The 25,500-nt window shown below is 36.2% G+C and overlaps 1 protein-coding gene across 1 annotated transcript in view; it reads right to left on the bottom strand.

Annotated features, from left to right (window-relative positions):
- Nucleotides 1–1,660: 1,660 nt before the first annotated feature.
- The window catches only part of MSH4 (mutS homolog 4), a 98,167-nt gene continuing 74,327 nt past the window's right edge, over nucleotides 1,661–25,500 (bottom strand). Inside the window, exons 15-20 of the mRNA XM_040987291.1 lie at nucleotides 24,110–24,310; nucleotides 17,273–17,391; nucleotides 14,716–14,844; nucleotides 10,543–10,717; nucleotides 9,077–9,165; nucleotides 1,661–2,129 (exon numbers count right to left, since the gene is read on the bottom strand). Of these exons, the coding sequence (XP_040843225.1) occupies nucleotides 1,938–2,129; nucleotides 9,077–9,165; nucleotides 10,543–10,717; nucleotides 14,716–14,844; nucleotides 17,273–17,391; nucleotides 24,110–24,310 (905 nt within the window). The 3' untranslated portion in view covers nucleotides 1,661–1,937. The remainder of the gene's footprint in view (nucleotides 2,130–9,076; nucleotides 9,166–10,542; nucleotides 10,718–14,715; nucleotides 14,845–17,272; nucleotides 17,392–24,109; nucleotides 24,311–25,500) is intronic.

Below are 25,500 nucleotides of genomic sequence, written 5' to 3'. Positions count from 1 at the left end.
GCCCAGCCTTGTCATTGGAGCCATTTGTGTAGTGAACCAGCAGATGGAGTGTCTTTCTTTGTCTCTTCTTTTTCTCTGTGGCTCTGCCTTTCAAATAAAAAAATAAATCTTTAAAACTTAAAAAAAGTACAAATAACAAGGAGAGAGAAGGGTGAGCAGAGAATATAGGCAGGAAGGAAGACACAATAGAAAGTATCAGCTGTGTTTCTTAGGGTGTATTTTGATATATGTAAAATTTCTACATTTTTATATAAATAATTAAAATAAGAAAAAGACTAACAACAATTTTTTTGTAAGAAATGCATAGAATGTAAAGTATAAACTTTTGATTTATCTGAGCATCAACACTTACCTAGAACTCTGAGAAAGAGTTTAATAAGGTCAATAAAAATGTGCTACTCCAAAAGTTTTGTGGAAAATGAAATTAAAAGCTTCAGTTAGGTATAATTTTGAAATCTATGAAAAGTTTTTCCAAAGCAACTGTTTTCCATAAATTTTTAGACATCTCTTATACAAGGATTTCAATGTTTTTGGCACCAAAACAAACTTTCTTTTTGGTATCACTTCCCCTAAGATATTAAATGTTGTATTATGTAACATGCATGTGTTAATAAAAATTATACCCATAACCAGCCTGTGAATAATTGTTTGATCGAATTGCTATGAATACTTCAGGTTATTCTATAAATAGTTTAAATGTATAATCTGAATTCCAGACACTTAGTTTCCCAAGAAATGAAAATCAGCCATGTGTTGGCTAAGACCAGGTAAACAGGTCATATGCTGAGAATGGAAATGTAGAAGATGTTTAGAAAGATAGGAGTTTTTCTCAATTACTAAACAACTGGTGGTCTCTTTCTCTTTCACAAAACAAGAGTGACTGAACAAACTTTGAAGTCATGATTAAAGACACATGCCTGTGGAAAAACAGCTCTATAATATACTCGTTTGTGTTCTGAAAACAAAGGTAAGTAAGTAAACTTTTAAATTATCAGTTTAACCTTAACTTCAGAACTATTCACTGTTGAAAATTGTAGGTACTAATTAAGAAATTACTGAGTAATGGAGCATTGTGAATAGTATTGAATGCAAAGAAAAAAACTCAGATAGCTTTCTAGAGTTAAAGAGAAAGTTATTTGCTTATAAAAAGATGTATTTATTTGAAAAGCAGAGTCATAGATAAATAAGGCCAAACCTGATAATCATATGGGATGTCAACATCTTGCATAATAGCTTAACCTGATGCATCACAACGTTTGTCCCAGAAGAAAATATTTTAAAGCTAAGATACTTACAATAGTATGTAAAAATATAATTTGAAAGTATAAATAAAGTTAAGAAAAAACCGTAAATTTTCAAAAATGGAAAAAGTGGTACACTATACATTTTTTAATATTAAAAAAATTCCTGTGCAGATGTTGTGATATATTAGGTTAAATCAGTATACAATATGCCTGCATGCTTTATTGGAGTACAGTTTTAGTTCTGGCTACTCTGTTTGCTCTAACTTCTGGTGAACACTTTCTGAGAGGCAGAAGATGATGGCTTGGGTATGTGGGACCTAGCTACCCAAATGGGAAACTTGTATGGAATTACTGTTCTGTATTCTGGCCAAGATCTAAAGGGTTGTTAGAGCCATTTTGGTAGTGAACCAACAGACTTAAAACCAGGAACACTTGGGTTTTTCCACACTTTGCGTATGTCTCTTCGGCTAGCTCTGCCTTTCAAGTAGATGAACATTGAAAGAAAAAAAAAAAAACCTTGGCAAAGTGGCATTTTTAAGTTACAACAAAAAATATTTTTCATGTGGAATGTACGACAATTATGAAACTAATATACCATAATTTTCATTTAAAATGTAAATGTTAACAGATTCTTATATAAGAAGAAAAAGAATTCTAGGTTCCACATGCTATCTTATAAGATGTGAATTCCTATTATTCTTCAGTGTTTTCTGCAACTGGTACAGCTGTGAGAAAATCATCTTCATATTTCTTCTTCAGATTAATTAAATATGATCGCAAATTGTCTGAATTCAATTGAGAGTTTCTGGCAGTCTGAATAAGCCTAGTTGCTAGACGGTACACAGCTCTCTGTCTTTCCATCTCTGGGGTACTCCTTTGGTTTTGCTGTTATTGAGGAAAAAAATACATGTAAAAATTAAGATATCACTACAATGATTTTTATTTGAACCATATCTTGGCAATTGTCTATCTCGCTCCACAGAAATATTCAACTCAATAGCAAACTAATTAAAAAATCAGTTTCAACCAACTAACAAAGAATACATTTTAAAAAAGAAATATTTGATAAACTGAAATTTCAGAGTATTTACTGTTTCATGACAGATTCTTGAAAGTCACTTTTCAATTAAAATAAATTCTATTAAATAAGTTAAATTTCTCTACAATACCAAAAAAGAATACAAAATTCACTACAGATAGGTCCTAGAAACATTGTCTCAAAAAGAGTATAGGAAAATAGCACTGTTCGTTGTTATGCAGTAATCATAATTTTAAATATTACCCAAGAGTACAACTCTGTTATCTCTAATTTCACAACAGATAAATTTGTGGACAGAACGTATCATCCAAATAGTGTCTCTACCTAAAGAGAGTACACATATAGAAACTTCTGGAGCCTGGGCCCGACACAATAGTGTAGTGGTTAAAGTCCTTGCCTTGAATGCACCGGGATCCCAAATGGGCACCAGTTCTAATCCTGGCAGCCTCGCTTCCCATCCAGCTCCCTGCCTGTGGCCTGGGAAAGCAGTTGAGGACAGCCCAAAGACTTGGGACCCTGCACCCGCATGGGAGACCTGCAGGAAGCTCCTGTCTCCTGGCTTCAGATTGGCTCAGCTCCAGCTGTTGTGGCCACCTGGGGAGTGAACCATCAGACAGAAGATCTTCCTCTCTGTCTCTTCTCCTCTCTGTATCTCTGCATTTCCAATAAAAATAAATAAATCTTTAAAAGAAAAAAAAAAGAAACTTCTGGAGCCTAAGGAATATATTGTCTGAAGGGTAAATTACATTTTTAAATAAGCAACATGAATAACTATTGGGAGCCATACTTTAATGCTTAAGAAAGTATACTTAATGAAACCTAAGATATAATACTTGAAACAGGAATGTGGAAAGCCTTTGCATTCAGTCCTTGTATAGAACTTCAGGATTTAGAATATAGCCAGAAAAGTCTTAATTCACATCTATGTATGACCCAAATGAATAAATCAACATTTTCTATTTTAACTGTCTATGGAAACTTCTAGCAGATGTCCTAGAAAATGCAATATTTTCTATTCTTTTTCATATCAAGAAATTCCATATTTTGTACTTTATTTTAGAAAACATGAACAAGATTCAATCTAGTAGATGAAAGAACCATCAGTTCACTCACCTATATGATATACTAATCAATCATCAATTAATTGATAATTTAAGTAACAAGTTACTGAAGACCTATAAGCCATTACCAGACTCCAAATCTTTATGTCTACATATGTGTTCCATGACAATAGTTCTCAAGGAGCTTCCAGTTCAATAGTAAAGAGGCTTGTTTACAAGCAACAGATTATAAGCATGAAAGTTCAAAAAGAGAGATACAACATAATTTGTGGGTTTTTCTAGATGGTGGAATAGGGTGAGGACAGGTTTAAACAAATAGAAAACGATCAAACAAGAACAGAGAGTACATGATCCTAGCCTATACTGCTATATTTGTAATCCAAAAATGAGCATAAGAGTGACAGAGCCCAAGCCATTGGATACAGGAACAGGGTGAATTTCACGATCCCAGATCCCTACCAGCGCCACATCGGGTGCATTTTGTGTGCGGAGGCAAAGGCTGTGGCTGTGGATTGTGGGGTTGGGGTGGTGGTGGAGGGACAACAGTGAGCTGTGCCAGGAAACTTAATTCTGGCTTCACACACTTCACTAGTCCCACTGGGAAAACAAGACTGATTTGGCATCAGATAGATTACATCCAAAATAGTTCCAGGATGCTTGCACAATTAATTGCCATTATATCCTGGCAAAAAAAATTTTGTGTAATGGGTAACACTGATAACTGTGTGACCTAGGACAACTGCTGTCAAAATACTGCAAAATATATGCAAATATTTGGAAACTGAGCAATATGCACAATGGGTTATAGAAGAAATCAAAGGGAAAATTTAAAAGATGCTTGAAATGAATGAAGGCATCAACACAGCATACCAAAACTTTTGGGATATGATCAAGGTAGTGTTAAGAGGAAAGATCATTTCACTCAACACCTATGTCAAGAAATTAGAAAAACTCCAAGTAAACAAGCTAACCATACATCGAAGGAGATAGAAAAAAATAGCAAAACAATTCTGATTAGCATTAAAAGAGATGCAACCAAAAAAGGGAAGAAATAAACAAAATAGAGACCAAAATAAACAAGATTAGCAAATCAAAGAGCTTCATCTTTGAGAAGATCAACAAAGTAGATTCCCCATTAACCCAATTAGTCAAAAAGTGGGGCGAAGATACAAATCAATAGAATCAGAGACCAAAAGATGAAATATAACAAGATATATCTCAAACATACATACAATAATCAGGAACAGGGAATCAAGATGCCAGAACAGGGTAAGGATATGTTTAAATGGTTGGAGAAACATTACCCAGGAGAGAGGGCCCATTCCAAGAAACAGGAGAAGGGAGAACAACAGCAGAGGGGTACCTGGAGAAGACAGACACAGGTAAACAGCAGACACAACAGTGTAGTGCTGTGGTGACTAATACCCCAGCAATATTCAGCGAGTGGCAATCTGAACTGCACCAGCAGCTGGAACTCTAACAGTAATAAGGTGGGAAGAGACATTCGCCAGGAGCTCAGAAGATAAACCCAGACAAAGAATTGCTCGTCCTGGTGGTCTGTTTGATTTGACCAGGGGCAGAGACACAGCAGTGGGTCCCAGACGGGCAGTGCAGGAATAGTGATTTCACAGCCCAGTTGGCCTCCTAGAGCTGAATTAGGCATCATTTTAAGAAAGCAAAAGCTAGGGAAAGAAGTCAGCTGGAAGTGAACTCACTTCTGGCTCAGTGAACTGCAACAAAATGGCATCCTACAGGTTCCACCCAAGATAGGTCCAGGTAGCCCTCAGACCTGACAGCCAGCAGATCAAGAACTCTAGTAGTGGCACATCAGGCGACATTTCTTACAGTGTAGCAAAGGTTTTAAGAATGCAGGGACAACAGTGAGCTCCACGTGCACTGAACTGAGAGCAAATTCGCTGAGATCAGTGCATTGCACTGGTCCCACAGTGAAACTAATACCAACTTGGGCATTGTAAGTATCAAAACAGGACCTTGTGGCCTTCAGACCTAACAGCCATCAGGTTTGAAAAAGATCAGCACTACCAACAACCTAGCTATATATGACTCCTGGTGTCTCCCTAATCCTGGGACCTGCCCCAACAGGAAATTGGAGAAAGGTCATACAAACAGTAGTGCAGCTTCAGCACGGAATCACAGAAGGTACAGACTGATGAGCCAGGAGCTGGGGCTATGGAGACCATGCAGGAAATCTAACATAAAAATCCAGACCTGGAACTCTCTGGAGGTTGTGGCACAACTGACTGCAAAGAGCCATGTATCAACTGCAATAAGTAATATCCAACTGTAGACATGTGGGTGACACAGTTATAAAAAACCTGCCCCAAGGAGAATAATCTGATAATCAGAAGTCCAATGACCAAGAGCAAAAAGAGACAGAAGTACAATGAATATTGCTGAAGAATCCCCTGCAAAGGAGCAAGCACCTTTGTCAACCTCAGAGCTGAGGAAGAGATCAAGAAGATGGAGGATAGAGAATTCAACACTCTTGTTATAAAGCTTCTTATCAACAATGAGAGGCATGTAAAGTAGGCGTTCAAAAATTTAAGGAATATGTCACACAGGAAATGAATCAAATGAAAGCTGTTATATCAGAAATGAAGAATACAGTAGAGCAAATGAATAGTACAGTGGAGAGTCTCTAATTAGAATGATGAAAAAGAAAAAAAGAATCTCAGAATTGGAAGATATTTCCTGTCACCAGGGCGAAACAAACAAAAATTGGAAGCAGAGCTGGGTCAAGCTAAAAAAAAATATTTAAGAACTGAAAGACACTATTAAAAGGCCAAATATAAGAGTTAGGGGTATCCAAGAAGGTGAAATAATCAAGGAAAATTTCCCTAATCTGGAAAAAGAATTGGGAAACAAGATCCAGGAGGGTCACAGAACTCCCAACAGGCTTGACCAAAATCGATCTTCACCAAGACACATGACCATCAAGCTCTTTTCAGTCGAACATAAGGAAAAGATCCTTAGATGTACACATGAAAAAAATGAGTTGACATATAAAGGAATGCCAATTAAACTCACAGGAGATCTCTCACAGGAAACTCTACAAGCCAGAAGAGAATGGATCAACATATTCCAGATTCTAAAAGAAAATATTGTTGGCCCAGGATAACATATCCAGCAAAGCTTTCTGTCGTCTTTGAAAATGAAATAAAATTGTTCCACAATAAAGCAAAGTTAAAAGACTATGCCTCTCCCAAACCTGCCCTACCAATGACACTTAAAGATGTTTTCTTGACAGAGAAAAGGAATAGTACCCATCAAAACCAAGCGTAAATGAGAAGAACATCCCAGTAAAATAATAACAGAAGACTAAATCAATTAGCAGCAACCCATTGCTAAAGTGACAGGACCAAATGGCTTAAACTCATCAAATATCATAGAGTAGTAGACTGAATTAAAACAAACAAAAAAACATCTATTTGTTTCTTACAGAAGACATATATCACCAACCAGCGGATTTTGTTCATGGAATTTGGTGTTTTTTTTTTTTTTATTTTACCGCTTTAAAACACTTTGATTAAATTCTTCAATGATCATAGATTGTATAGTACCATAATTTTCTTCAAGAATCTTCTTTATTTTCTTCTTCATTTCTCCAGCAACATATTAGCCATTCAGTAGCATATTATGTAACTTCATGGCATTTTTAATTTCTTCTTTCTTCTTGTTGCTGCTTTTCTTTTGTGGCTTTTCATTTAAGGGGATGTATAGTAATTGTGTGATGGAGACTATCATATCTAGTAGCATGTTATTTAATTTCATGGCATTGTAAATTTCTATTTTTCTTCCTGTTATTGATTCTGTATTGTGGCTTTTCATTTAAGGAGATGTATAGTACTGTGTAATGGAGACTATCATATCTAGATATGAGGCTACAATGCAGTACACATCTCTATTTCCAGACAAAGATGAACTACCAATGAAACTGTTAACTATATCTTGACAATAGGATGCTGGACTCTCTGCCATTGTCCGTGCCCGCAATGATGAACATATGACTTATTATTAAGAAATATACTATAGTAATAATATAGGGGATCACAGTGGCAGGGCAAGGGTCTTGGAGAGGGGGTAAGGGAATTCCCAGTGTCTATGGAAATGTATCATAACATGACAATAACAATAAAAAGCAGTTAAAAATAAAATAAATAGAAGAGACATTAAAAATGGAGAAATTTATACCATTTTCCTTGATTAGCAGAATCAACATCATCAAAATCTCTGTTTTATTGAACATAATAAAAAGGATCAGTGCAATCCTAACCAAAATTCCCAACAACATTCTTCTCAGAAATAAAAAAGATGATAGAAAAAATCATCTGGAAAACAAAAGAGACCATGAATAGCCAAAGCTATCCTGAAGAACAAGAACAGAGAAGGAAGAATCATAATTCCAGATCACAATACATATTATTGGGCAGTGGTCATCAAAACCATCTGGGAATGCTACAGAAACAGAAGAAGATCGAAGGGATAGAATAGAAAACTCAGAGTTGAACTCACACATGTACAGTCAACTAATCTTTGACAAGAAAACTGAAAATAATGTGGGGAAAAGGGTTAATCTCTTCAACAAATGCTACTGAGAAAAGTGGATAATCACTTGCAAAAGTAAAGAGCAAGACCCTCTACCCCCACACCTGACACTTAATGCAAAAATGAGCTCTAAATGGATCAAGGACCTAACTCTGCACCCAGAAACCATCAAACTGTTAGAGGAAAACATAGGAAGAACTCTGCAAGACCTAGGGTTTAGTAAAGACTTCTTAGAAGATTCACCAAAAGCACAGAAAGTCAAAGCCAAATTAAACAAATGGGACTACATCAAACTAAGAAGCTTCTATACAGCAAAGTAAACGACCAGCAAAATGAAAAGGCAACCAGCAGAATAGGAAAACATTTTTGCACACTACACAACTGATGGGAAGACTAATATCCAGGATTTACCAAGACTTCAGAAACTCAACAACAGCATCACAAACAACCCTGATTAAGACATTGGCAAAGGTAATGAGCAGGCATTTTTCAAAAGAACAAATTCCAGTTGCTATCGGATATATGAAAAAAATGCTCAGGCTTCTTAGGGGAAATAAAAAAAACAAAACAAAACAAAAAAACACTACATTTAGATTCCACCTAACTCCAGCAATATTGGCCTACATTTGGAACTCTACTAACAATACCTGCTGGCATAGATGTGGAAAGAAAGGTACCCTACTTCATTATTCGTGGGAATGTAGGCTAGCACAGCAACTATGGAAGTCAGTATAGAGTGCTCAGACAACTGATTTTGATCTACCATATGACCCAGCTATCCTATGTCTGGGGATATATCCAAAGGAAATGAAATTTGCATATGCAAAGGTGATCTATAACCCAATATTTAAGGTAGCACCATCTACAATAACACAAGACATGGAAACAACCTGGATGCCTGCTGAAAGAGTAATGGATAAAGGAATTAGCATACATCTACTTTTGTACTCTATTTTATTAACTGCAAAAGGTTACAATATGTCAAGCTAAAAAACATTTGGAGAAATAAGATAATGTCTTGCTTAGAATTAGGTTTATTTTAGATATTATAATTATTAATATTAATAATGTGTATCTTAGTCAAAAATCATATTAAAATATATACACCAAGTTTATTTTCTTTAATGTAAAAGATTTTTAAATATTATTGCTAAACAGTTTCTTACCAAAATCTGTCTTGCAATTTGATTTGTTATTTCTCTGGCATCTGTGATAATTGATGATGGAAGTGATGATGCTTCTGCAGCTTTTAAGCCTAATGTTACAAAAAAATGTGTTTCAATATTATGATACTACTATTTTTATGTTATGTTATTTAGTGCTCATTTTTATCCACAGATTTAAAAATTTTTTTATAGGCATGTCTGAAACACCCAAAAACTCTCAAAATTAAGTTGACCAAAGAGTTCTGGAAGGAAGGCAGCTTATCAATTAATACATTTATTTACTTGTCTAAAATTTAAGTCAAAATACATTATCAGTTAGCTTTCAGTATACCTCTGAGAAAGTAGAAAGGAAAAGAGGTAATAAAAGTGAAATTGTAATTACAAATACAATTGGCTACTATCCGAAGAAAGAATGGTTTACAGGGAGGAGGATATTTAGTTAGAAAAATAGCTATAGTTGAATGCTTGCCAATTAGCAGATCTATGAGAGTAAAATTCCTAATATAATGGTGCATGATTACTCTTTATGCAGTTTAAAAATACCAACTAATACTCTTATATTCAGAGATCAATTTTATTGTATTAATGACATACAGATCTCATAGAGTGTGACAGCAGACGAAACATCAACATTTATTGAGAAGTTACAATTGCTTCGGATACCTTTGCTAAGAAGGTCACTTATAATTCAGTGAATCTATACAATCTCACTGATTTGGAAAATTATCCTCAACATACAGATAATGAAGTTTAAACATACAAAGATTAAACAACCTATGCCAGTAAGCTATCCATTGAGTTCTCACTTCAAATAGCAAAACAATAATGGCTTCCATCCCTTCACAGCAATATTGGCCTACATTTGGAACTCTACTAACAATACCTACTGGCACAGATGTGGAAAGAAAGGTACCCTACTTCATTATTCGTGGGAATGTAGGCTAGCACAACCACTATGGAAGTCAGTATAGAGTGCTCAGACAATGAAAATACCAACTAATACTCTTATATTGTGAAAATATGTTTTGAATTTTGTATGTACAGTTCAATCAAAAATGTCCTGAGTCCAAGAGATGTTAAACACTGTTTAATCAAGGTAAAAAAAAAAAATTGTGTGGTTTGGTAACATATTTCCTTTTAAGATTTAAGATAATCAAGCCCCTACAATCTAAAGAAAAGAGAAAAGGGACTCTTTTACTGAATATAATTTTCAATTCATTATATAACTTACTAATAGAAACTAAGGGCAAAAACCAATTATACTAGGGTATTCATATTTCTACATATTGACTCATGTAAGTTAAAAAATGAGAATTTGACATGGGAAATACAATCTTGGAGTATATAAACACTTATAGGAATGAGAGGATAAATTGTTTAGATTGACAGCCAAGTAAAGGGGAGAAGATAGTTTTGGGGAAATATGAAGTGTTTCAATTTATAGGTATAATTTCTATATGTGATACCATAATTTTTTTCTTCTGTGAGACCCTTAGAAATCCTGTAGGTATACACAATTGCTTCTTTATTTCTTGAGACATTCTTTACATGTTGTACTTCAAAATGCATGTTTTCTACATTAGGATACAGGACATCCAGGTGGCACAGCTCCAGGAAATGAGTAGCAAACAATGTAAATGCCTGGGATATATAACAATGAATATTAGAGCTTTTTTAAATCAAGAAGAAAATTCCATTTTAATGTAAAAAGTTTTCATTTCCCAAATAACATAGTAGAAAAATAAGAATGAAGCCTAACTTGAAGGACATATAATCAACTCACTTTAAAGTGTTTTGAAAGTTTAAAAAAAACATGGTTTTTTAAAGTTTTTTAAATTATTTTTTTATATTTAATTTTTTTATTATATTTTTGACAATCTTTACATAGTTAATTGGGGCAAAAAGGTTCAAGGGCTATAGGAAAGTGTGTAAGACTATTATTTCCATATTGTTTCCTTCATGTTTAAAGGGGGGGTAAAAAACATGTTTATTATGTTTGCATATAGACACCTAAGTTACGTTATAAGAAATAAAACAAATTGAAAAAAGAAAATGCTAAGAAATACATTTGAAAACATATTTTGAAAGATCAAGTTTACCAGGAATAAAGGTATCACATGAGAATCATTTTTTAAGGCACCAACTCACTCAAATCCTTACATGCTTTCATAAATACTATACCTTCACACACGTCCCTCAAATGTTAAAAAAAAAGAAATTTAAGTACCTTCTTTCCTTTTATGTGATTTTTGGAAAGTGAAATCAATAGACTATGGTATTTAGATTCGTATCAAATCTGAGTTACGTACTTACACAGTGAAAAAGATTGCAAATGCTGCTTAAGATACGATTTCAATTATGAGTAATTATTTTGGGAGCTTGTTAAAGATACAGATTCTTGATACCTATTCCCTCCAAATTCTGTCAATATTTACAATGTGGGGTCGTAGGAAATTGTGTTTTCCATAGTGCTTTATGTGATCTTTTTAAAAACAAGTGGCTCAATTGCCTTACGACCAGCACAAAGTTTCCAGTCCTGAAGTTGCTAACACAAATAAAGAGCTGATGATTGGTTACATTTTAAGACATGGTAAATAAAAAATTAAATAGGTGACCAGCGGAATTTAAATAGTAAACCAGTAAAAAAAAAAAAATTTAAAATACTGGCAAAATCGCTATCAACCATGGCATCGGAAGAATGATCTTTTACGTATCACAGGGGGAAAAGCAAATTTTCAACAGCCTACTCAAAAAATAAAAGGACATATAAAACAAACCAAATCAATCTTAGTCTCCCATGCGAGTAAGCCATCGTCACTGCCTCCCAGGTCTTACATTAGTAGAGAGCTGGAACTAGCAGTGAAGACAGGCATCAAGTCAAGATAATCCTATTTAGGATATTAATATTTTAACTGATGTCTTTGCCACTGGGCTGAAAAAGCGGTATAACCCTCACGTAGAACAGAAAAGGTATACACCAATTGGATGTGGCATACTTCTGCTGGGCCTTGCTGATACAGTTGAAGAAGCAAATATTTTTCTATATCAATAGTGGCATATTGGGTAAATCAAGGAATGTTTTGTTTATTCAGTGAAACAAGATATCATAACTGCAACTGAAGTTGCAATCTGGTTAAGTTTATAATAATCTGCTCTCAGACTCTAAACTCCATCTACCTTTAGGCCAAAGAGTCTAAGAGAACTGGAATATTACAGAAATTACCATCTTTATATTTTCCAAGTCCTTGATGGTGGCACTAGTCTTTGAAATCTAAGAATACAGAGTTTCTTTTGGTATACCATTTTCCAAGGTAAAAGCTGTTCTATTGACTTCCATTAGGCCTTTAATAACATAATAACCTCATTCCACAGATCAGGAAAAAATGTAGCCTCTAGGAATGTCTATTCTTATGTTTTCTGGAAATGAGGAATGACTGCAAGTTGGGTTTGGGATTTACTGGGTCCATTATACAATAGGCCTGAGCTAAATTTCACTGATCATCTGATTTTCATATTTCCAAATCTGACTAGAAGACCCCAGTGACATTTCCAGTGTACCGGAAATTAGTGTTAAGAGCCTGTGTTCAACAACCCTTAAAATGTCTTATTCTTTTTCCCATATACATCTGAATTGCTCAAAAACAGAGGTTCCTTTAGGGGAGGTTAGGAGAAAAATTAATAGTAGAGTAGGCCTCATGTATCATTGATTCTGTGGCTATCAAGCATGTGGTAAGGGGGGGGGGGGCGGGAGAGAAGGAGAATGGAACTGAGCCCTTAACAGCAAAGCCTGCCATATCCAACAATATGTTTCACCATTATCCCACATTCAACACTCATTGTCATATAGGCTAGCCAGATTTTTGTTGTTATGAATTAGAAAATTCAAGTATCCATGGATTATTCTGTACCTCATTTAGAGGCCTGCTTGGGTCCAGGTTTAATTACAAATCGAGAGCCACAGAAGATTGGAGGGGCTGGGTCAAGAAAAGACCGAATTGTCTTTTTATAGTAAGTATCTCAAGGGAGTACACTTGCATCTGAAGTACCTTCAGATGGAGTAATGAGGATTCTTCAATAGAGCATACAGAGTCTCTTTCATTAGCAACACATACTAGAATTTATGTCCCTAGTTTCAGTAAGTTATCCCAGCTTTTAGTATTCCATTCATTTTTAATTAGTATCCTTATTTCAACAAAAGATGCCCTATAATTCACCTTGTGTTGTAATTCAGTCACAGAACGGGAATTTTGGATTTGACTTTTTGTAATCTCAGCAACAACCATAGGAGTTAAGCATTTCCTTTAGGGTACACATAGAATATCGTAAATCAGGCCTGGCAGCATGGCCTAGCAGCTAAAGTCCTCGCCTTGAACACACCGGGATCCCATATGGGCGCCGGTTCTACTCCTGGCAGCCCCACTTCCCATCCAGCTCCCTGCTTGTGGCCTAGGAAAGCAGTCGAGGAAGGCCCAGAGCTTTGGGACCCTGTACCCATGTGGGATATTTCTCATATATATGTATATATATTCATATATGTATACAGACACACAGACATACAGAATATACATATATGAGAAATATATATATATATGTATAAAGAGAATCATTATAGGGAACTCATGCAATTATGAAGACTGACAAGTACCAATATCTACAATGGGATAACTAGAGACAGAATAGACAGCATAATTACATGTGGAAACTATAATGGAAAGGACTTTCTAATTGCCATTTAATGTAATCAAACTTACTTCTCTTATTATTTCTTATTATTTTTCTTCTTATTATTTCTGTATCTTAATTTCTTCTTTCCTTGTCTATACTGTAGCTATCACACCCATTTTAACGATATATTTGTGTGTGTGATAATGCATTTTAAAAGGCAGAGTTACACAGAGAAATGGAGAGAGAATAGTCTTTCATTCAACAGCTCATTCCCCAAACAACTGCAATGGCCATACCGGGAGCTTCTTCTGCATCTCCCACATGGCTGCAGTGGACCTAGCACTTGCACTGCTCTCTAGCGCTTTCTCAAGTACATCAGCAAGGAGCTGGATTGGAGTGTAGCAGCCAGGACACAGTCACCTATATGGGATGATGGTGCACAGCAAGCTGCTTAACAAGCTATGCCTCAATGCCAGCCTGAGTGCTAATTTTTTGGAAATATTTATTATTTAGTTAAAAGGCAGAGAGAGAAAAAGAGAGAGAGATAAAGTGAGAGAAAATCCCATCTGGTGTTTCACTGCCCAAATGTCCTCAACAATCATAGCTGGGACAAATCAAAGCCAGGTGCCAGGAACTATATCTGTGTTTCCCAGGAGTGGCAGTAACTCAGTATTTGAATCAGAAGTATTAGCATAAAGCTGAATCAGAAACAGAGGCAGAGATGAAATTTCATCCAGGCACTCTGATATGGGGTGAAGTATCCCAAGCACTGGCTTTATCCCTTGTACCAAGATACAACTCATCTCCAGATCAACTATTCCCACTTTCTTCAGAAATGAATAGAAAAGTAAATGGCACAGTACACATTTTATGTAAAAAGCTACTGTGGGTCCCTGTAAAATGCAATGATAGGTATATAAAGGAAAACATTATAAAAGGACTAAAAATTAACACATTAAGATAGGAAAGTATACCTTTAAGTTCAGTAGATATTCACACACAGCATAACATATGCTGATTCCTTCTTCTGTATTAGTACTTCTGCCAAGTTCATCTATTAGTATGAGTGATTTATCATTAGCATTATGTAGGATATACGCTATCTGAAAAACACAGTTTTGATATTGTAACCAAATAGAAAAATAATGAGGACAAATTCAATTTCTTCCTTAGTTAATTTAAAATGTATTTTTAGATGAGCAGAAAATAATGCCCTGCATTCCTTTTGTAGTATTTAATGACTAATAATTCCAAAAGAGTAGCTCATGTGTATATAGACATGTTTATGTAAGTGAAAAAATATAAAGTAAACAACCATTATCTAAAATACTAATATTTTAGAAACAGTGAGATAAAACAAAAGACTGAATTAAATGTTTAAATAAAGCAAAAAGATGCCTATAGGCTTCTCCAAAACAACTGATCACTACCTATCTCAATTATATTTTAATCTCACAATATATTCAGAAAATAGAAAAAAAGGAAAATTTAGGAAAAGTTACTTTTTAAAAAATCTATTCATTTAAAAGAGTACAGGGAGAGAGACAAAGAGAAATCACACACTGACTGGTTTATTCACACAATGATGGTTGAGTCAGAAAAGGCCAGGAGCCAAGGAGTTTTTCAGGGTGCCCCAGGTGTGACCTGGCTAAGCACTTGGGCCATTTTCTAGTGCCTTCCTTGGTGAAATTAGCATGGAGATGGATAGAAAGTGGAGCAGCCAGGAACCAGTGCCATATGGGATGCCAGCATTACAGGTAGTGACTATAATCTACTGTGTCACAAAAGTAGTCTCCAGTCCCTACATCTTAATTTTTGGTTTAAAAAATAAATTTAAGATAAAAAAAATCATGCCTTAAGTTGATATAAATTTTCTTTGCCTCTGGAGGTTACTTAGCTCTTTCTCAAAAGAGACAATTTGGGGGGTCTGGCAAGATAGCCTAGCAGCTAAAGTTCTCACCTTCAACACTTTGGGAGCGCATATGGGCACCGGTTGTAATCCTAGTGGTCCCATTTCCCATCTAGCTCCCCAGTTGTGGCCTGGGAAAGCAGTTGAGGATGACTCAAAGCCTTGGGACCCTGCACCCACATGGGAGACCAGGAAGAGCTCCTGGCTCCTGACTTCAGATAGAGCGCAGCTCCATTCGTTGAGGCCGTTTGGGGAGTGAATCAGCAGATGAAGATCTTGTTCTCTGTCGCTCTGTATATCTGACTTTCCAATAAAAAATAAATAAATCTTTAGAAAAGGATGAGAGAGAATTTGGGATGGCACCATGTTATACCTGTGGTACTGGCATCCAATATAGGCACCAGTTCGAATAGTAGGTGTTCCACTTCTGATCTAGCTCCCTGCTAATGTTCCTGGAAAAGCAGCAAAGATGGCCCAGATCCTCGGATCCCTGGTACCCATGTAGGAAACCTGGAGAAGCTCCTGACAAGATCTCTCTCTCTCTTTCTCTGTGTCTGTCCCCCTGCTCTCTGTAACTCTGCCTTTCAAATAAAAAGAAACAAATCCTTGAAGGAAATAACAGAATTCCACTCATGACACATTATAAAACTTGAATTAACATTGTATGTCTCTATAAGATTATGCTTCTTAGGCTAGTACCTGTTAAATACATAACTCAAGTACATAATATGTTGTCATCCTACTTCATAAATATTTCACAACATACTACATAACTTTGTAAGGTAGTTAACTTCATTCACGTCATATCCACCTTCAGGAAATCACTACACTCAATTTCATTAGTACTCAAACCCACCTGGCATTTACGCAGATGAGAAAAAGGTGATGGGAAGAAGCTATTTTGCCTAGCAGTTAAGAACTAAGTTGGGGTGTTGGCATTCTTATCACAGAACCTGAGTTCTTCTCCTTACTAGGCTGTTAATTCCAACTTCCTGCTAATGTACACCCTAGGACAAAGGCCCTACTGGGCCTAGTAGCTGCAGCTTGTGGGAAACCTGGATTAAGTGCCAGGATCCTGTCATCGGCTTGACCCAATCCTGAAATTTATAGACATTTGCGTAAGAATAATCAGATACAAGCTCTCTACTCCTCTCTCTCTCTTTTCCTTCCTCTAAAATAAATACATAGAAAATTTAAATATCTGAAAATAGATATTTTAATCAAGAAGTAAGAAATATATATATAATGAAAAATAAGAGGGTAATTTTAAATAGTCTTCAAATAAAATTTTCTTATTTTAAAATTAACCTGAGGTGAAATAATAGATAATGTGAAAAATTATAACAGGTCACTGTTTTCTCAAGTTTTACATAGTCCATAAAAATGCTAAGTATGCTTTTATCATTCAGTAATGCTAGCTTTTTCCTTTAAGACTGTATTCCTCAATAAAACCTTCACTCTATTTCCACATAAGACAGAAATTAGGACGCTGTCTTTGACTGCCCTCTGGCTCTCAGAAAGGGATATAAACACATGTGCACAGTATAAGGATACTTTCTTACATGATAACTGACTATTAGGGGAAGAATTTAGTGCATTTTAACATAGAAAAAAAAGAGTACCTCTTTCATTTCCTTCATAAATGTTGATGAGTTTGTTTCAATATCATCATCAGTACTGATTCTTGTAAAGATCTGTTCAGCAATTCTAAAGGAAGAATATTCTGCTGGAACGTAAGATCCTATAAAATAAAAGTACAAATTAAATTCAGATTCTTTGGGGATCAGGGGTTGTGGGACAGAGAGTTAAGCTGGTGGTTACAAAGCTGGCAACCTATGATGAATCATTAATTCAAGTCCTGGCTGCTCCACTTCAAATCCAGCTCTCTGTGAGTACTCCTGGAAAAGAGAAGTCAGACGTCCCACGTTCTCGGGCCCTGCCACCCAAATGGGAACCAGAATTGGACCATTGGCTCATGGTTTTAACCTGGCACATCACAAGCTGCTATGACTACCTGGAAGTAAACCAGTGGATGGAAGCTCTTTCTGTCTCTGCTTCTCTGTTACTCTTTCAAATAAGTAGAATAAATCTTTCAAAATGAAATGCTTTTATAGCATATAAGTGTTGTGAGCACTTTTCACTTCCATTATTTATAAACTCCAGGTGGCAGAAAGACTACTGGCTATGGAGTTAAAAGACTTGGTCACACCTCCGTCATTTAGTATACAACTTTGGGCAATACCTTCTCTCCCAGTATTATCTTTCTTAAACATAAAAGGAAAACAGTTGCCCAAGCAAACTTAAAGAGTTATTTGATACGGCAAAGAAGATCATTTATATGCAAGTATATCAGAAAGGCACTATATATTGGAAATATTTTAAACAAATTAAATCATAAAAACATTTGAAATATGAAAATTTTCAGGAAGTATTTATAAAACTGAAGTTGTAAGATCATTTTAGAATGGTATACTAGGAATACTTGTATTATTAAAATATGCAAAAATACCCAAAATAAGAATGAAACCAAATATTAAGTGAGAAGAAGAATTTTTGAAGAATCAAGATGGTGGAATAGGGTAAGGACATGTTTAAACGGACGGAGAAACATTTAATTTGGATGAAGCAGAGAGGACATATATCAGGAAATAGGAGAGGACAGAACAACAGCAGAGGGGTACCCGGAGACTGACAGACACAGGAAAGCAGCGGGCACAGCAGTGTGGTGTTGCAGTGAATAATACTTCAGCATGGTGATCTGAACTCCACCAGCAGCCAAAACTCCTCCTGCAACCAGGTGGAAAGGGACTTTCACTGTGAGCTTGGGAGGTGAACCCAGACAAACAACTGTCCATCCTGCTGGTCCTTTTGATTTGACCAGGAGCAGAGAGAGAGCAGCAAATCTCAGACAGGCAGTGCAAGAACAGGGTGGATTTCACAGCCCAGTCAGCCCCCCAAAAGCTGGGCACCATTGTGGGTAAGGAGGCAAAGGCAAGGGAAAGGACTGAGCATGCGCTGAGCTGGGAGTGAACTCATTTCTGACTCAGTGAACAGTAGCAACGTGGCATTCTACAGGTTTCACCCAAGACAGGTCTGGGTAGCCCTCGGATCTGACGGCCAGCAGATCAAGAACTCTAGTAGTGACACATTAGGCACCATTTTGTACACTGTGGCAATAGCTTTGGGACTGCAGGGGACAACACTGAACTGTGCATGTGCTGAGCTTGTAAGAACTCACTGAGTTCAGCAAATTGCATTGGTCCCGCAGGAAAATAATACCAACTGTGGCACCATACAGGTCAACACAGATCCATGTGGCACCCAGAACTAATATCCAACAGTTTCCAACAAGATCAGCGCCATCAACAACCTAACTAGATAGGACACCTGCTGTCTCTCTAATCCTGGAACCCACTCCAACCAGAAGAGGGAGAAAGGTTGCAGAGACAATGGTGCAGCCTCACCACGATATCACAGGAGGTGGAGAGTGATGACCCAGGAGCTGGGGCTGTGGAGACCACGGTGGATATCTGACATAAAAACCCAGACCTGGAACTCACTGGAGGTTGTTGCACAAGTGGCTGCAAACAAAAAGAGCCATGTGCCAACTGCAATAAGGAAAATCGCATTGTAGTACTGTGGGTGACACAGCTTAGAAACCTGCCCCAAGGAGAAGACTCTGCTAACCAGAAGTACAATGACCAAGAACAAAAGAAGGGACAAAGGCACAATGAATATTACCAAAAACTCCCCTGCAAAGGAGCAAAACCCTTTGCCAACCTCAGAGTTAACTGAGGATGACATCGAGAAAATAGGGCACACAGAATCCATAAGACTCATTTTAAAGACTCTGATCAAAAATGAGAAGCCCATGCAAGAGTTCAAAGAATTTAAGGAAGCAGTAAAGCAAATCAAGGCTGGTATATCAGAAATTAAGAACACAGTAGAGCAAATTAAAAGTACAGTGGAGAGTCTCCAAAATAGAATGAAGCAAGCAGAAGAAAAAATCTCAGAATTGGCAAATATCTCCTGTCACTAGGGGGAAGCAAACAAAAAGCTGGAAGCAGAGCTGGATCAGGCCAAAACAAATATTCAAGAATTGAAAGACACCATTAAGAGGTCAAATATAAGAGTTATGGGAGTCCCAGAAGGTGCAGAAAGAGAAGCTGAGTTTGCAAATGTTTTTAGTGAAATAATCAAGGAAATTTTCTCTAATCTGGAGAAAGAATTGGGAAACAAGATCCAGGAGGGGTACAGAACTCCCAACAGGCTTCATCAAAAGTGATCTTCACCAAGACATATGATCATCAAGCTCTCTTCATTTGAACATAAGGAAAAGATCTTTAAATGTGCACGTGAAAAAAATCAGTTGACATATAAATGAATGCCAATTAAACTCACAGAAGATCTCTCACAGGAAACCCTATAGGCAAGAAGAGAATGGATCAACATATTCCAGACTCTAAAAGAAAAAATTGTCAGCCTAGGATAACATACCCAGCAAAGCTTTCTTTCATCTTTGACAATGAAATAAAATTCTTTCACAGTAAAGCAAAGTTGAAAGAATATGCCTCTTCCAAACCTGCCCTACAAATGATACTTCAAGATGTTCTCTTGACAGAGAAGAGGAATAGCACCTACCAAAACCAAAGGCAAATGGGAAGAACATCCCAGGAAAATGACAACAGAAGACTAAACCAATGAACAACCCATTTCTAAAATGACAGGACAAAAGTACCACCTATGTATATTAAACTCTGAATGTAAATGGCTTAAGCTCAATCAAACATCATAGATTAGTAGACTGAATTAAAAAGCAAAGCCCATCGGTTTATTGTCTGTAGGAGACACACTTCAACAAAGATCAGCGGAAACTATGGGAAAATCACATGGGTTTTGTTATTTTCTGTTAGTTTTGTCTCTGCAAAACACTTCTGATTAAATCATTCAATGACTCATAGATCTTGCAGTAGCATCATTTTCTTCAAGAAAGTTCTTGATTTTCATTTCTTCGGCTACACGTTAGTCATTTAGTAGTATGTTATTTAACTTCTTGGTGTTTTAATTTCTTTTTTCTCCCAGATGTTGAGTTTGTTTTGTGGCTCTTCATTTAAGGGAATGTATAGTAGCTGTGTAATGGAGACTGTCATATCTAGTAACATGGCATTTAACTCCATGGCATTGGAAATTTCTACTTTTCTTTCTATTGCTGATTTTGTATCATGATTTTTCATTTGAGGGAATGTATAGTAGTTGTGTAATGGAGACTGTCTTATCTAGTAACATGCCATTTAACTTCATGGCATTGGAAATTTCTACTTTTCTTTCTATTCTTGATTTTGTATCATGACTTTTCATTTGAGGGGATGTACAGTAGCTGTGAAATGGAGACTAACATCCAGATGTGAGGATACAGTGTGGTATGCATTTCTGTTTCCATAAAAAGATGGACTTACAATGAAACTGTTTACTGTATTTTGACAATAGGATCTGGACTCTGCCATTGTCCATCCCTGGAATGATGGAATATGACCGAGTATGAAGAACTATATGTTAGTAATGATATAGAGGAACTAGGTGGTAGGGAGGGAATTGAGGAGGGGATAAGGAAATATGGAACTGTATCATAAAATGATAGCAATATTAATAAAATGTAAAAAAAGAATTTTTAATCTATGACAAGTTATTCTGTTAACTAATCTTAAGCATTCATAGTTTGAAAACAAATCAATTTTATGTTCCTGTATTTATAAACAATGAGATGTTAACGGCATTCTAAAATTGCAGGATGTCTTCCAAAGGACTAGACAGGGAAAACAAGTATGAAAATAGCAACTAGAGGGCCCAGGGCACAATAGCCCAGTGGCTAAAGCCCTCGTCTTGCATGCACAGGCATCCCATATGGGCACGAGTTCGTGTCCCGGCTGCTCCACTGCCCATCCAGCTCCCTGTTTGTGGCCTGGAAAAGCAGCAGAAGATGGCCCAAAGCCTTAGGAACCTGTATGTTTGTGGAAGACCCGGAAGAATCTCCTGGCTCCAGGCTTCAGATCAGCTCAGCTTCAGCTGTTGCAGCTACTTGGTGAGAACCCATAGACAGATCTTCCTGTCCATCTGTCCTTCTCTCTGTAAACCTGCCTTTCCAATAAAAATAAATCTTTAAAAAAAAGAAAATAGCAACTAGAGAATATACCATATATTAACTGGTATTTAAAAATTCTTTCCTATTAACCTCCACCAAAAAAGTCATGAAGATTTCTTGCCTGGATTATTACACCTGCCTCATGGCTGGTATTTGGCTTCTGCTCTGGCTCTTTATAACTATCCACAGTTATCTATCTAAAAGTCAAATCTAATCAAGTTATTCTCATGCTAAATACCTTCAATAGCTCCCTATGGACTGTTAGGCCAAATTTAATCTCCTAAGTAAGGAACTTCATGACCTAATTCTTAAAACATTTACTTAATTTTATTTGAAAGGTATATTTTTACAGAGAGAAAAGTGTTCCATCTGCTGCTGTACCCACCAAATTGCTGCAATATCCAGAGCTGAGTCGGTCAGAAGGCAGGCGCCAGAAGACTTCTCCAGGTTTCCCACATGCAGGGGACCAAGAACTCTTGCTGCTTTCTCAGGTCACAGGCAGGGACCTGGACCAGCAACTGAGTAGCCAGGACACCAACTGGGTACCAGCAATGCAAGGAAGGGATTAACCTAACCACCACGCTGGTTCCTATTATCTAACTCTAATGTCTCTCTCTTGCTTTGTATTCTGTTACTTCTCACAGTCGCTCTATGCTTTGAAAAGCAAAATAATTACAAAGCTATCTATATTTGAGAATATCATACTGGTTTTTGCTCCATTGCTTTACAACATGCTGTTACCTTTGCCCGGAAAATTGTCTTCCTTCTCATACATTTAAATTCACACCATTTTATATACATGAGCTGGCAGAGCCCTTAAAACAGATCTTAAAAATAGGTATTATTACAATCTTCATTTGCATAGGAAAACTAAGACGTAAAGAGCTCAAGTATTTTGTCTATAACTACATAGCTAGTAATGAGATAAGTTGATCTGCCTCCAAAATAGATATTCTTAATTTCCATGGCTTTCAGACTTTGCTGCTTTCTTTACAGTCAAACAATATCATATTTTTACAAACTTTTATGTGTTCCAGGTTAAGATCGATGGTGACTATAGAAGTAGAATAATTGTTTACAAATATCTGAAGAGCTAAAGCCAACATGACTATTCTGTAACACACCAAGAAGTGGAACTAACAAGAAGTCCTGGCACAGAAAAAGTTTAGTCTCAATTCAGTACAAAGAATCCCAAGCAATTAGAGGTGTCCAACAGTTAACCTGTCTTTAAATGACAGAATTCATCATTGCTAACTACTCAAGAAGGAGTATTACATCACAGGAATCAGACAGCATCTTCAAAAAGTGAGAAAAATTACCAAAGATATCTTTTAAATGCCAATAAAACTTTAAACATAATACAGTATTTACTCATCATTCATTTATCTTTCATTTCCTTTCCTAGTACTAACGGTGAACTTGCATTATTATCAGCCTTATTATTCCAGTATACTCTTTATAATTCATTACATTAGAGCAGGGTTTCTCACTCTTGATAATATTAACTTTAGGCTCAGTAAATCTTGTGTGTTGATAAGGGGATAAGAAGAGTGGTAAGAAGCTCTATGCAATAAAGAATGTTTAGTATGATTCCTGCACTCAATAATTCCAACAGTTTGTGATAACCAATAATGTCTCTAGACATTGTAAAATTCTGAGGTTTAGAGGATATTGGAACCCAAACTACCCCTATTTAAAAACCACAGCATCAGGGCTAAACACCCCTCACAGAAACCTAGCTTCCACAGACAAGAATTAAAAGTCTGCCTCTACAATAAGTAACAGCCATCAACAAGCACATACAAATGTTTGTGTAACATTCGATTAACACATTCAAGTTACTGACATCTCACAAATTAAAAGAGGTATTTCTCTGCCTGACATGATAAATTGGGGAAAATTTCACACTAAAGCCGCAGCTGATCCTATTTATTTTGCTTTTTTTCACACTTTTTTATATAATGATTCATTTAATTTTTCCCTTGATACACATTTACACACATCGGGATAATTATCACATTTTAGTTTTTTAACCCAGATTACCTACATTTTATTAACTACAATTTATTATTTTATATAACGTTAACAGTTGTTAATAAGGAAATTTCCACTTCTATAATTTTCCATAAAGATTTTAGTTTAGTGAAACCCAAATTGGGCAGAGCTTAATACAATACCAAATAGCAAAAGTTATATTCAACATTACAGAGGCATAATTACATTTTTAGGTGTTAGTGAGGCTACTGTATCTGAAAAATTAGGCGTAAAACATTTTGAAAAGCAATCAGTATTGATAGTTATAAAGTAAAGCCATATTTACCAATCTGGGCCATAATCTGACAAAGAGCAATTTGCTTTAAATATGTAGACTTTCCACTCATATTTGGTCCAGTTATGATCAAAAAATTACTTCCTTCTGTAATATAGGTATTATTAGGCACAGGTTTTTCCAAGCATATTTTTTCAAGAATGGGATGCCATCCCTGTTTGATTGCCAAAGTATCAGTAAACTCTGGTCGAACTGGAAAAAAAAAAAACCAAAATGGTTAAAATTAATATATTTGTATAACATATTTTGAGGTATGCTTGTATTGTACACATCTTAATGATTTTAATAACATTAGTGGGGCAAAAATAGCAATTATTTTATCCAAAATCCCAATCTAGATTCTTCTAAATAATAATAAACACACTCTAATCACAGTTTTTATTTGCTTCCACAGAACTCTAGAATTTAGTTCCTTATCATTGCACAGGATTCCAGAAAAATCTGTATACATCATATGTATATGTACATTATGCTTATGTATAATATATATGAATATATATTTCTTCTGAAAAACAAGCTATGATGTGATTCAAGTTGAGAACAGAGAAACAGAGGTCTAACTTAATTTTTTTTACACAAAAGTTAGGATTTGAATCAGTTCTTTTTCTTAACTTTAAATATAAAAATATCTATCAAAGGATTCTCTAAATATTTTTTGCTTTTTCCAGGACTCTTCTCAGCAAATCTTAGGCACTTTTCCCAACTCATTTCTTTAGAAATAGACATGTACTGCCCTCCCCACCACCAAAGGTAGGGAGCTTGTCTTTGACCTAAACCTAGTTCATGCAGCACTTCATAGAGTCAGTATGTGCAGCCGGGATTTGGATTTGATGGGTCCTGGAAACTTCTTATTCTCACATGTGCTCCAGACTTCCGGATTCTTCTCTGTGCTTCTTGTTTTACCATCTGGTACAATAGCAATTGTCTTTCTATGTTCCCCAAATGGGAAAGCAAGCTGCCCTTTATCATGTGCTTCTGTAGGAAGAACTATTTCACGTGGAGCATCTCAGCATCCCCTCCTCAAGAGATGGTTTTCTTTTGCAAGACATTCGTTGTCCATCTACTCTAACCTCTCTAAAGCATTAGCTTAACTAAGAAAGAGGCTTGAGTGACTTATACTTTCTCTTCTCCTGATCTTACACCGCCCTCACCCTGCATGTGGTGTTACAACCTAAGGGCAGAAAACCTAAAAAGAAATTTTTAACTTTTACCATCAGTTTGCTTCATTTATCAAAATACTGAGAGCCAAAATTGACACCTGTTGCCCCTGTGACTTCAAGAGTAGTGATATGGGGCAAGGCATGCCACCCTGTGAACATCAGGCACTGTGGGGGACAGAAGTGATGCTCATTAGACTGGCTAGAGCTCCAGTCATGATACGA

The sequence above is a fragment of the Ochotona curzoniae genome, unplaced genomic scaffold, assembly GCF_017591425.1.
Source record: "Ochotona curzoniae isolate NIBS_2020 unplaced genomic scaffold, NIBS_Ocur_1.0 contig_4612, whole genome shotgun sequence".
NCBI lineage: Eukaryota > Metazoa > Chordata > Mammalia > Lagomorpha > Ochotonidae > Ochotona > Ochotona curzoniae.
Note: the sequence above shows the minus strand (reverse complement) of the source record. Positions and strands in the feature narration are given on the sequence as shown.